Here is a 14,752-nt window from a genome sequence, read left to right on the forward strand (position 1 = left end):
ATGTCAGGAACGATTTAGCAGGCTGCAGGGTATTTTTAAAAGTGCAGAATCTTTGTAAAAAGGCCCGCTAAACAGAGGAGTATTGTATTAGATAGTAATTTTAGATTTAAGACTCAAGCAGCAACTCAGATTAGGATCTAGATTTAGTTTCAGACTCTGTGAACAGTTTTGGTGTGTGTGTGTGTGTGTGTGTGTGTGTGTGTGTGTGTGTGTGTGTGTGTGTGTGTGTGTGTGTGTGTGTGTGTGTGTGTGTGTGTGTGTGTGTGTGTGTGTGTGTGTGTGTGTGTGTGTGTGTAACAGGGTTCTCTTTCTTCTGATATCTGCATTCTGGACACACACTCATACATTTACACACTCTCCATGTGTTATGTATTTGAGTACACTGTAGGTCGACTCAAAATAATATATCTTGGACACCAAGGGCACGTCTTTATAGCATATATGCGTTTGTTAATATATAGTCTGGTGATGGTTCCCGCTCTGTGTGTGTGTGTGTGTGTGTACTAGAGTGATAAATGCACCTGTCTCTACAGCAAAGTAGCTGTCAGTGACCCCTCTCCTCTCTTAAGCTCCACTGCTTTCCTTCCTGCTTCTCTCCTCTTCTCTTTACTGCTGCTTTAGTATTCCCATCTCTTCTCTGTCTTGTCTTTGCTCTTCTGCTCTCCTCTACTCGGTTTTTCTCTGCTTTTCTCTTTTCAGCTGATTTGTCTTATCTCATATTGTCTCCTTATTGTCTCTTTACTTTTCATCTCATGTTGTGTTGTCTTGTTTCATCTTCTAATTATTCCTTTTTCTCTTCACTTCTCTTCTCCTCTCTTCTCTTTTTGCTGCTTCGCTTCTCGTCTTATCTCATCTCACCTTATTCGTCTTTTTTCGTCTCTTGCTACTCTTCTCTTGATATTACTGCTCCACTTCTCGTCTCGTCTTGTCTTTTTTTATCTCTTGTCATATCCTCTCTTATCTTCTAGGGTCTTCTAGTCTCTTCTCTTTTTTGTTTCTTCTCATCTCATCTTTGCTCTGCTCTTCTTTTTTTAACAACTGTTTATTTAGTTTTCTTTTTTTATATATATAGGCCAAGAAATCCAAAAATAGAAAGCAAAAAGCAACTATACAAATCTAGAACCTACCCCAAACCATCCCACCCCTGGTAGACTTCGCGAATATAGAAATAAAATAAAAACACAGAATGTAGACATAATTAAAGTAAAATAAAGTTTACAAAGATGTTAAAAAAGTTGACACAATATCAAAAGCAGCATGCCATAAATTCACAGTCTTGACATTGGATCCATGCATACGAGAAGTTGAGAGTTCTATAGATATAATGTCCAACAAAGATACTGCCCATGTTCGTCTGTCCTGCATTGTGTGAGCAGGATTCCAGCGGTTGACTAGCATTTTTTTTTTACGCTGTGTGAGCGGCTAAATATCTTTGTTGAATGGATAAGGTAAGTTCCCAAAAATCCTTTTACAAAAGTGGCGTGGGGTCAAACGTATATCAACGTTCAACAGATATGATAAGTCCTGTGAGAGCTGGGTCCAAAAAGGTGAGAGGAGAGGGACAATCCCAAAAGAAGTGCAAATGTATGTGCCTAGAGATGCTTGGGAACAAAGATTACACTTTGGAGAGGAGGATAGATTCATATAGAAACGTTTCATTGGAGTCAAGTAAACCCTATGGTGTAATTTCCAGTGTATCATTTGATCATTGGAATTATTTGAAGAAAGCTTAAACATGAGATTTACACTGCCTCTTTATTTACACTGAAAAAACTAGATGTTTCAGTTCATAGGGATAAACTTCCTCAATTGCTCTCCATGACACAGAAGCATTAAGATCAAACCAGACTGATAAAGGGCGGAGGGTAAAGACTTGAGCATACAGTCTAAAATTAGGTAAAGACAGACCTATATGTAATCTGCAATGCTGTAAGGTAGTCAGCTTGATTTGAGGACTTTTCCCATCCCATATATAACGAGAAACGTATGCATCAAGTTTGTTCCAGTAGCCAGCATGTGGAGAAAGAGAAATCATAGATGAAAAGAAATGAATATTCATTGAAACATTCATGAAACATTCATTTTAATCACCGATATACGAGCATGAAAAGAAGTAGGCAGACGAGACCAATTTTCCAAGACAGCAAATGTCCAGCTGAAGTTCACTTGGGGTTAGAGGCTAAATGGCAACTGAGAAAGTGTCTTGCTTCCTCTGGGGAATACAGCATGTTTGATTCGGCTTGAGTGAGAATGACCTTCAGCATTGCAGGATAAAGAAGGAAATTCTGGTCGGCACCGATAGCCTCGTGGTCAGCGCCGACATATAGCGTCATTGCAATTCGGGCGACCCGAGTTCGAATCCCTGCTCGATCCTGTCCCCCATCTCTCTCCCACCTTGCTTCCTGTCCACTCTATACTATCCTATCACAATAAAGGCAAAAATCTTCTAAAAAGAAATTTAAAAAAGAGGGAAATTCTGGATGCCAGCTTCCCTCATTTCCCTCCAAATTGTTGTTCTCACCTGTTTCGAGCATAGCGACTGGACAGCTGACATGTGAGAGGCAAATTCACTCCGCATCGCTGTCAACTCAGTTTTAAGAATGTCCTCAAAGGGTGCTACAGTGTTAGCCATTCTGTCAACCGTATCACTCGTTGTCAACAAAAAAGGGGCCAAATGTATGGAGCTCTACTCAAGTGCAACTAGCTTCATGAGCACATCACGTGACTTCGCTCTGCTCTTCTCATCTCTTTATTGCATCTTTTGTCTTGTTTCATCTGCTCATCTCATCTCCTGCATTTTCTTCCTGTTTTGTGTAATCTGTTCTTATCTCATTTAATTTTTTACTGCTGATTTTGTCTTCCGCTCTGGTCATCATCCTCTCTTCCCTCATCTCTTTTCTCTTCTCATCTCCTTCATTCCTGCAGTAGTATCATGCTTATCTTCCGATCCTCTCCAGTACGCAGAGTCGAGAATAGGCTTCATCAGACACATACACTCAGTGACACACACACACACACATTGACCTGGCAGCGTCCCAGCCGGTCAGGGATGACTGCGGATGAACAACGAGAACATTCTCGAGGCTCTAAAACAAATAGACGTGTGACCAGCTGCAGAGTCACTGTGATGTGGTGTGTATTCCCATGGCGAGGACGAGGAGTGTCAGGGGAAAGTCCCTCGGCCCCGGGCGTCAGGTTCTGGGTTGCTCCGAGGGCCGCTGGAATGGAAGGAATGTATTTGAATGACCGGAGAGAGAGTCAGTTGATTGATTGGAAGTAACTGATTTGTTAAAAAAAAAAAATCACAGTCCATTTTAACATAATTTTCTCACCCTCCCTCAGATGGACCCAGTGCAGAAGGCCGTGATAAACCATACGTTTGGTGTTCCTCAGTCTCTGAAGAAAAAACAGGTCATCTCATGCAATATCTGCCACCTGCGCTTCAACTCCACGGTTAGTGTGTAGTGTGTGTGTGTATTACCCTCCACAGTTGTGATGACAGACAGTGAACATCACGCTAGATGGGTAAAAGCTGTTTCATCCCTTACAGCATTTATCCTTTCTTTTGTTCTTTTTCTCTTTCTTTCTTTCTGGTATTTTTTTCTCATTTTGTCGTCTTTGACAATTTATCTTTAACATCTCTCTCTCTCTCTCTCTCTCTCTCTCTCTCTCACACACACACACACACACACAGTTAAATGGTACTTCCATTGACTTCTATTGTAGTATTATTATTATTATTACTGCAGACTATCTGTAACCAAATCCTATTAAGCAATATAAGGTGTTACTGTATATTAATACAGTATACCACAGCCTTGAGTCTCTTATTGCTTATATAAAATTGGTACTACATAAAATCAAGGACAGAAATTTTCATTCAAATATTTGATTGAAATCATACAATTCATCAAAAATGAAAATTCGGTCATTATTTTCGGTCATGTTGTTCTAAAGTTGTATGATGTTATTTTTCCAAAATCATTTTTGAAGAATCTCTTTTTTCATACAACAAAATTTCATGGTGATCACAGCTGTCAAGGTCACCTTCATTTATACAGCGCTTTTAACAATATAGATTGTTTCAAAGCAGCTTTACAGTGATAATAGGAAATTAAAGTAACAAAGCACCAAATAGCACTATAAAAGTGTCATATGACTCATGCACTATATTTGGAGTCATATACAAGCTTTGTGTGAAGAACGGACTAAAATGTAGGTCATTCGCTAAAGATCTTCTCCTCTGCCACAGCTCTCAAATCTCATTCACATTTGGTTGCAGCACACTTTTTTTACATTTCAGAGGTTCAGATTAATATTGCACAATGACTAAAATTTCAGCCTGTTCCTCAAACAAAGCTATTGTTCGGAAGACTTGACATATAATGTTTGTCATTAGAACTACTTTCATGGTTATTGTTTGTACCTTTTTTTGACGAGAAAACCGCCCCTCGTCTTTTCGTGTGTTCCACAGCAAACAAAAAATCATATGGGTTTAGAGTATGGCTTCTTGTAAATGACTCAACAGTGTAGTGCAGCTTGAACTGCCTTTATGCCATGTGTGAGAGGAGAGAAGATCCGCGCAGATGAGATGATGTGCATGAGAAATGAAAGCATTCTTATCTCCATTGCCAGATTCATGCTGCTTGTGTTGTCATAAATAATTATGTCCCACTCACTTATAGTGTCTGTCAGCCTTTGAGCGACACTTGTTCAGTTTCAGGCTGGTTTGCAAGAATTGTGATGACCATATTTTCATTTTTGGGGGAACTGTTATGTCAGTGTTGCTCATGCAGGAGTGTCAGTGTTTTATTTATTTATTTAGAGCTAATGTGTAAAATTACAATTTAATATTTAGCATTCAGCAAAAACTGTGATAAAGCTGAAAGAGACTATGTTTTATGTTTAATGTGTAAGGTAGTATGGTTGGAATGTTATATTGACCAAATAGCTTCCAGGATACACACTGTCACATCCGCCAGCTTGAGTGCCCATCATTTCAGAGGAGTTTGTGAGACACACACACACACACACACACACACACACACACACACACACACACACACACACACACACACACACACACACACACTGTCTGCATGAGGGTGATAAGAGTAAATGCCCAGCAGAGGACCTGAATTACAATTGCAGGTGTCAAATGGAATACACTTTATAATTACATTGTTGATAAAAGTAGTGTATGAGTGTGAGAGATAGTGAGAGGCATTGTTATGTATTTAAAGAGACACACACACACACACACACACACCACACACAAGCTAAAAGTGAATGTTTCTAGACTTCAGCAATCATCTAGAGCTGTAATCCAGATATCTGCATCATGTAATTAAAGGGTAAATAATGCAGCATGTAATTAAAGGGAACATGATCAGTTGACATGCTGAACTGTGATTCCCATATTGCATACTGAATAATTTTACAAATCGAATTGATTTTTGAAAATGACATCAACACTATTTAAAAAGCATAGAAATAACATTTAAAATTGTGAATGGAATGGCAGTTGGTTAAAGTTTTTCAAATTGGAAATCAAAGCTGACACCCAGTTCATCAAGCAAATCTCAGGCTAATATCAGTGCAGAAATGAGTCTGTGGGCCCAGAGGGACTAATCAACCCGCTCAAATCCTCTTAAGTACTTAGCAGATGGACGGGGGGGACAACACTGTCTGCTTTGAACAGATGAGGAGGGGGATGTTTATACACACCCCTATACAGTATAGTTTGGTGCCAGGAAGATTTATTCACCAAGGATACTGCTAAGGAAAATGCTACCCAAGTATTTGAAGGAACAGCGAGCTCATTGGCTACTGATACAGCGGGAACCAATCAACTGTGCCCTATAGACAACGATGGGATTATGAACAAGTGAGTTAAAGGACCTATTAGCCTGCACCATCTAGATTTTCATGCCAGAACTTTGTATTTATTATGTTACAAAAGATTTATATTTCAAATAAATGAACTTATATGAATTTTTTTTATTCATCAAAGAATCCTGAAAAAAAGTTGTACGATATCCACACAAATATTAAGGCGCACAACTGTTTTCAACATTGATAAGAAATGTTAAGAAAAGCAAATCAGCATATTAAAATGATCTGTGAAGTTTAATAAATCAAATCTGTAGAGAATGGCAAAATAGAGAGAGAAAGAGGAGACAAGAAGAAACAGACAGACGGGCAAACAGAGAAACTAAAAGAAAGACAGAGGTAGAGTGTTGTATGGTGAACCACAAGCAGTGAGGGAAACTAATGAGCAATTGATAGAGTTTCAGACGTCTAACTGAGCAAACGCTGTTGGGTTTCTCTCTCAGAAAATAGCTGGGCTAAAAAATGCCCCAAACAGCAGTGAAAACTGAACAGCAGAACAGAACCACAGGTGACATCTCTAATCTATAGTTTTTCCACAGCACATCAGGAACACACAAATATAAATTTTAGGTGTACAGGTTCGTTTTCATGACTAAAATACTTATGTGAACCACATGTTACAATTCTAAAAAGTGTTTTGATTCTAACTCATGCGAGACACTGGTGATTAGCCAGGTACACATGTTGAACATTACCAGTAATCATTTTATTCAATATTCTATATAATAATACTTTTATTTTCAGATTTAGCAAACTTACAGGGAATTTTTTTTCTGCTATTCAATATATATATATTATTGATGATTGCTGCTGCAGAGAAAGTATGAACTTGCTACTGCTAATAGATACACAGACACGCTGCTGAGCATGCAAGAGATGCTGCTGCTGCTGCATAGACACACAGAAATCCCCCAACAAAGCGTGTGTGTGTGTGTGTGTGTGTGTGTGTGTGTGTGTGTGTGTGTGTGTGTGTGTGTGTGTGTGTGTGTGTGTGTGTGTGTGTGTGTGTGTGTAGACACCCAATTATTTATAAACATGTTTGTGTTTTTGTGCATATGCATGTGCTGCCAGTTGGACCCACCTGCAATTTTTTATTTGTCATTTTACATTTATTAATTTTGCAGACGCTTTTATCCAAAGCGACTTACAAATGAGGAATACAGCAAGTGATTCATCATGAAGAGGCAAACAAACACAAGAAGTGCTCAAAATACAGCGTTTCAGACATTGCTTAGAGTATCATAAGCTAGAATAGGGAGGTACTAAAGGAAAGTGAAAGCATAGAATAATGTTTTAGCTCATCTGTGTATATCCGAGTGGATTGGCTTCTTGAACAAGAAAAAATGTGGGTGATTTTGATTTTGTCCATCAGGAATTGAATGGACGGTTGCTATTGCTGTAATCTCATATGAGTGACAGGTTGTCCCGCCTTTTCGCCAGAAGAGATTTCTTTGCAAGAGAGAGGGGAAGTTATTTTGATTAAATGTTCTGAGAGCACATGAATTAAATAAAAAATAATGATACACGGATAAATAATTTATAATAAGTACTGCAACATTCCATTAAAACATTCATGGACTTGAACAAATAAATTTTTTTTTTGCTATTAGCCTTAATAACAGTTCTGCACACTTTGGACTTCTCTCAGCCAATTTTTTGATGTGCATCCTTTGATGTTTTTAAGTTCTCATGTATGCTCAGCACATTTATAATAATTAATTTCATATCTAATTAAATGTTAGCATTGTAAGGAAATTCTAATGTAGTGGTAGACTGGTAGTGTGTATGCCTGCATGTTTCTGTAAATGTGAGGTTTTTCAGTCCTTTTACTCACTCACTCTCTTTCTTTCTTTCTTTCTTTCTTTCTTTCTCTCTCTCTCTCTCTCTCTCTCTCTCTCTCTCTCTCTCTCTCTCTCTCTCTCTCTCTCTCTCTCTCTCTCTCTCTCTCTCTCTCTCTCTGTCTCTGTCTCTAGAATCAGGCTGAGGCTCATTATAAAGGCCATAAACATGCTCGTAAGCTGAAGGCATTAGAGGCTCAGAAGAACAAACAGCAAAGACGACAACTCGACAACGCGCATCACAACCGAGACCGAGACAGAGAGAAGGAGAGAGAGAGGGACAGGGAGAGAGACGGCAACAGAGTAAAAATGAGTGCTCCGGATCCACTTCCTGCTCTGCTGGATGACACCGCCGTGGAGGGAAGTAAGTCAACTCACTGACAATTAGCTATGTGAGTGGGAATTTTCATTACTGCATAAAAATATGCCTGATGCCTTAATAAAATGTGCTACAGGAAGCATTTAACTTCTGGGATTAGATATATTTCAGAGTGTGTAGATAATCAGAGAGTATTGGGCTTCAAATATTGTTGGATGGGACTTGTGATTATTATTATTATTATAGGTTGCATGTGTCTGCGTATAATCTTTTAAACGCCTATGAGAAAACACTGCATATTAATAAATTATATTAAATAAATTATATTGACATTACCATTCAAAAGTTTGGGAGCAGTCTCACACAGTCTGCATTTATATGATCAAAAATACAGTAAAAACAATAATATTGTGAAATATTACAATTTAAAACAAGTGACAAATGTTTTGTATTTAAATATTTTAAAATGTAATTTATTCCTGTGATGGCAAAGCTGAATTTTCAGCATCAACTCCAGTCTTCAGTGTCACATGATCCTTCAGAAATCATTATATTTCGATGATTTTCTACTAAAGAAACATGTCTTATTATTATCAGTGTTGAAATTGTATGAAAATTGTTCTTGTAAATTAAATAAAATATTTTGAATTTTTTTATAGTATTACATATTAAGCTATTGATTAACAATCAACTTGTTAAAAGACTTGTTGAAAAGACCCAAATAAAATGCTGAGAGTGAAAAATCTGGGCTATATTTATAAGTGTTATTGTGAGACTAAGTGTCTGGAGAAATTTTGACTTTTGTCATTTTATTTTAATATGCGTTTTAGAAAAACCATGCATTGAGCTTGCCTGTAGTTCCTTCACTGCTGTGAATATCCTCCAGTCCTGCTCTTCATGATCTATCCTGTGGATTGATGGGGATTTCATTTCTTACTGAAGGACTTGCCTTACCTCTTGTCATGAGGAAGTACTGTGACAGAAAGCAGAACAACAAGCCGACAGAGAGCTTTGAGCTATCCCTCTCCAATAATCTCTACCTTTTCATCCCTTTTAAACTCTTTCTTCTTCTCCTCTGCCCAAACTCTATAGAATATGATTTGAAAAGCAAACCGAATATGGGCCCAAGGGATACGATAAAGAAAAAAAAATAGAGAGGAGAGAGTTAGAAACTCCACATCCTTCTTTAACAAGACTGTGAGTCAAAAAAGCAAGCGAAAAAGAGTGAGAGAAAGCACATGAAAGTGGAGGGCAAAAAGATAGAGAGCAAGAACACCAAGCTCATCAAATCACATTTTAATATTCGGCCCCATTCATGGCGACAACGGTGAGAGGGCGCGTACAATCAGAGAGGAAGAAAAATGGAGATTAGATGAGAGAGAACAGAGAGAGCGAGAGAGAGTTTAAAAGAGCTGCAGAGATGGAAAATGAGAAGATTAGCCATTGCATTTTTGTCTCAGAGCCTTTGTGTTTGGATTAGCTCTCATGCACATGCCAACACACTCCTCATACTAGCAAATGAGCATGAAATACATATTTCTAAAATGTCCTCGCTGGGCTGGTTTGCCCAAATATTCAGGTTCACCTGTCCTCAAACCGAGCCTTTTTAAGGGTGTAATTATTAAAGGCACATTTATAGCGTTCCAAAACTAAATGCATGGGTCTCAAGATGCGTTTTTATAAGTTGGACTACTGTTAACTTGACACTGTGTCTTAAAAATGCATGTGGAGGGACACTGTTAGCATGCTAGTTAACCCTATAATATCATTGTATTATATTTGTTATGTGGCTTTTTGTTAAGGCTTCTACATCAATATATGGTCCTTTTGTATAAAATACTACATGTCTTCTGCCCCCTGGTGGATTATCTATGACCTTCAGAAAGTAGAAGGACTTTCACTTAAAAAACGTGGCCCAAAAGAAAATAATTAATATTGGTCGATCGATAATTATCACGATAAATGTCAAAAAAAAATTTATTTCATGTTTAAAGATATATTTTTGCTCCTAAGTAAAAGTTGTAGAGACCAAAAAATTAATTGTGGTTTTAAACTACTCTTTATTGTCAGAACACAACATACACTTTCCCAGTCATTTTCCCATTACAAAATAAATGTCTTAATAGAGAAATGTATTTCTTAGTTTCTGCATGTTCCGTGATAGTTTGTGTTTCCTGACTTTGATGGCATGCACGTATCTTCAGCACAGTTTGCAGTGCAGGCTGCAATATTAATAATATTACATGTTTTGTCTCTTAGAAATGTACATTTGACAGTAGCTTGAGTTCACAGGAGCAGTGGTTTGAGTTAGGATGCAGATGTCAATTTATCAACAAAAACAGAAACATCTGCAGAAAAAAAAATGCAAAAACCTTATTTTTATATGTTGAATTTAAATATTCTGACTGTTCCATAGCTCCATGTATAATGTTTGGTATTTTTTATTATGAAAAACATCCCTACATCAGCATATGTGCATCAGTCAGTTGCAATGTTTAATTTTGCTCACTGATGGGTTAACGCTCTCATTTCACAGATAGCACACTCTTAAACCCAGTGTCGTCTCACTCACATTCACATATACGAGAGCTAATCATTCAGTGGGTTCTGAAATGCTCTTATGCTAACGCGCGCACACACAGACACACACAAATTGAGCTGATTGCCTGATGAAATTAGCAGTGTTCCATCATTAAGCTCGCAGCTGCAGGGGCCAATCACAACTCTACAAGCATGTCAGCTGTTATTAACAGCCATGAGATGCTGGAAATGGGAGGGGGGTTCTGGAAATTTCTAGAAGAAGGGCTCCATTTTATAGCCGCTGTTGAAACTCTCTCAACAGAGTTGAGTGCTCTCTCTGTCAGATTTCTCAGATCGTTTTCATCATTAGCTTGCTGATATAGTATGAACAAGCGCAGTATTTTACATTTGCTGATTTTTTTTTACAAAGAGAGAGTTAAATATAGACAGTCATCATGCTCTATCCTGTTCTCTTCGCTATCCGTCACTCCATTCTTCCACATCTGTCCCCGTCTGTTTCATGTTGCACATCTCTTTGCGAAGATTGAGATGTCCAAAACGGAAAAGATTTAAAAAGAGTGACTCAGATCACATTAGTCTTTGAAGATCATTTGTACAAGTCCCACTGTAAGACACACACACACACACACACACATAAACACACACACACACACACATACACACACACACACACACGCTCCAAAGAGAGATGGGCACAGAGTGTTACCCAAGGCAATTCTCTCCATTTCATTAACTTTCGCACATTTTTCAGGTGTGAAGGCAAAACTCCCACACACACGTGCTCACACACAACCTTCCATTCAATGCTCTGTTTTCCTCACATTCTTCCTCTGCACCCCCTCAGGAGACCCCTTTTAGGGGAATTGGTATAATCTAAATCTCAACGAGACACAGAAGGGTCAGTCTATCTGATTGCCCAGATCTGTGCACATATCAAAAATGCAACAGTGTGATGAAAAAAAGTCTCACTTCTCACACATGCCTGTTTTCATGTGTTTAAATCCTGTTAAATTACTCAGCAAAACTAAGGCATTAGGACTCCTACCGTGATTGTAAAGGTCAGTGCTGCACTCTCTGGTGGGTCATAAATTCACAAACACCTATTACTGTACATGTCATGTAGGAGGCAGTCCTGCTAGGTGAGGTGTTGGTTTTATGACAAAGCTGTCACACAGACGTTACTGGCATCTGGAATGGCTATAGTGCATATGCTAAAGACATTGCTAATGTGTTATTTATCACCATTTTGTTCTGTGGTTTAGCTTCAGGACCCAGATTTTCAGGTTTCCATAAAAACAATTGTTTATTGAATGAAACCTAAATAAAAACTCAACAGGCTTGTTTTTTTGTTTGTTTTAGTGTTTGGTTTTTAAATGTCTCTTGATTTTCTATGGTATGTATCATGCTAACAATAGCCAATAATTCACTTCAGAAAACACATTGTGATCAGCACAAAACATGTTGTTCCTCCCTTCAGCCTGTGTTTAATGTAGTCTGGGTCGTATTTTCTTTTACCTTTTTCTTTGAGGATGAAAGCGTGTCGTATCCTGTCCATGCAGGCCTCTGCATAATTGGCAATTTACATTTCTGCATTCGACAGAAGCTTTTATCCAAATCAACAATTTTTTTTAATTGAATATTTGTAGAGTACGATAATTTGTAAAGAGGACAGTTGTTACAAGCAACATTTATGCAAATGTGAATTGTGAATGTGATTCTTAGATTTACAAAAACAATAATGGTAACACTTTTAAAATAAGGTCTCATTCATTAACATTACATAACATTAACATCATTAATTTATTAACTAACATGAAATGACAATGAACAATACATTTGTTACTGTATTTATTCATCTTTATTAATGTTAGTTAATAAAAATAGAGTTGTTCGTTATTTGTTCATGTTAGTTCACAGTGCAATATTTAATGTTAACAAATACAGCTTTTTATTTTAATAATGTATTATTAAATGCTGAAAATAACATTAACTAAGACTAATAAATGCTGTAGAGGTATTGTTCATTGTTCATTGTTCATGTTAACTAAAGTTGTTAACTAACTAATGTAACCTTATTGTAAAGTGTTACCACAATATTTAAAGCTCCATAACATCCTGGAAGGCCAAAGTTAAATGGCAATAGGTTCTTCAAATATGGGTCAAATTTGAGCCATAATTCCTTCCTTTTTTTCTTTTTTTTTATAGTTATTTCTAGTAAACAATTGTATTATGTTTGTTAAGATGATCACAAAATCTGGTTCCAGTTCCAAGCCTGTGGTATTATTATTGTATAGTATTGTAGGACTACCCCTTAATAGTCGATCAAACATTAGTAATTGAAAAGATTGACGGACAGATCGTAACACGGCAACAGAAACTCAGCGTATACTTGCCTCACAGACAGCTAGACATGAGAAATATGTTAGAAATAAATTAACCAATTCAAATCAAAAACAAATATTCACTGTAATATGAATGAAATGTGCTTTTCTCTGCATAGGCACGCCCACTATACTGCAGAGATGATGAGTCAACACACGCTTGAGTGCGTAATTTATATTTTAAAGGCTTCATTTTATGGTGTGGTATTTCTCTGCATTGTAGAACAATGTTAGCAATTTTACATATAATATTCTTTCTCAACCCTAAAACCGATGTCACCCCCAGCTATACATTTAAGTAATTAAATGAATATCATAAACATGTGATTAGTCGAATAATGGCTCACATGAATGACTACTAGTTGACTAGAAAAATCTTTAGTCGGGGGTAGCCCTGTATTATTAGAAAGTCAATAGAGAGGTTAAAAAAATGTTTCTGTGTGCTTTTTGAAACTGTGAGAGCACCTCATTTGATTTCTCACTGCACATGCTGCTATGGCCCTTATCTTATTTTTCAACCGAACAGATCAAATAAAAGGACATGACACTGGATTTTCAAAGGCAGACTTACCGAAAATAAAGTACTCTGAAGTTCAACACATGAGCACCGGTCTATAAAAGCTCAACCTCAGTAATGTTGCATGGCCGAAAACAGTCTGTCTGAAAGTGTCTGTATTTATGTTTGTGTTCCTGTGTACTGCACATTTTTGCCAATTTGGATACTAGCCCACAGCTAAATTACAGCTCGCAGACATTCAGATGTTTGGGCGGAAAGGATATTTTTATGCTGAATAGCGGTGCTCTGCCGCTGGCTTACTGCCTGCACTTACTTATTGTTATATAGATTTTCAGCTAATATGTAAAATAACACACATACACACAACATCTAGTTTACAGATGTCTCCCAAATGGTCTGTTGTGAAGCTTTCTTTGTGTCTATCTGTTTGTTACACATTTTAAATCATGGTCTAAAATACCTGCAGAGAGTTACCGTTTCAGTATTCACATTCATCTCATTATAGAAGTGCATTGGTTGTACAGGCTTTTTAAAACTCTTAAAGGGAGAGTTCACCCAAAAAAATTATTAATCTCATTGTTTTCAATATAACGAAGGTGAAATGAAAATGAAAAAAAAGTACCACAAAACTGGTCCATATGATGTACTATTTTCCAATTCATCTAAAACCATTAAAAAAGTATTACCGGTAATTACCAACTGAAAATAATAGTCCATGACATGTTGATGTATTGAAGAATAATTCAATTTGATGTATTGATGTAACCATGTCCCATTTGTGAAGAAGTTATTTTTTGAGTTCCTCTTCTTAATGAAATGCTTGCTCTCGTTCACAAAATCGGTCTGAATGATTCATTTTTACATCAGATTGATTCAACCTTGAGCTTAGGGCTGGGCGATATGGCCAAAAAAAAATATCACGATATTTTTTTTTATATCAGTCGATATCGATAATTATCGATAAATGTCAAATCTTTATTTATTTCAAGTTTAAAGACAGATTTGTACTCCTAAGTGAAAGCTGTAGAAACCAGAGCGTTATGTTTTTAAACTACTCTTTATTGTCAGAACATATCATGACAAACACTTAACAAACAGGGGAACATTTCACAAATCCGAGGTAGAACATTCAAACATTTGACATTTTTCCTTAACAAAATAAATATCTTTATTTCAGTAGTATTAGCTTGAGTTAGGATGCAGATTTACTTTATACAATTTATGTTCATTAACAAAAACAGTAACATCTGTTAAAAAAAAGTAA

At 37.1% G+C, this 14,752-nt stretch overlaps 1 protein-coding gene across 8 annotated transcripts in view; it reads left to right on the forward strand.

Annotated features, from left to right (window-relative positions):
• Positions 1-14,752, forward strand: part of znf385c (zinc finger protein 385C) — a 114,155-nt gene that overhangs the window by 88,342 nt on the left and 11,061 nt on the right. For all 8 annotated transcript variants that reach the window (XM_079623605.1, XM_079623603.1, XM_079623601.1 and 5 more), the window contains 2 exons: positions 3,343-3,453; positions 7,866-8,094. In XM_079623605.1, the coding sequence (XP_079479731.1) occupies positions 3,343-3,453; positions 7,866-8,094 (340 nt within the window). The remainder of the gene's footprint in view (positions 1-3,342; positions 3,454-7,865; positions 8,095-14,752) is intronic.

This window comes from Phoxinus phoxinus (assembly GCF_949152265.1).
Source record: "Phoxinus phoxinus genome assembly, chromosome: 1".
Lineage (NCBI taxonomy): Eukaryota > Metazoa > Chordata > Actinopteri > Cypriniformes > Leuciscidae > Phoxinus > Phoxinus phoxinus.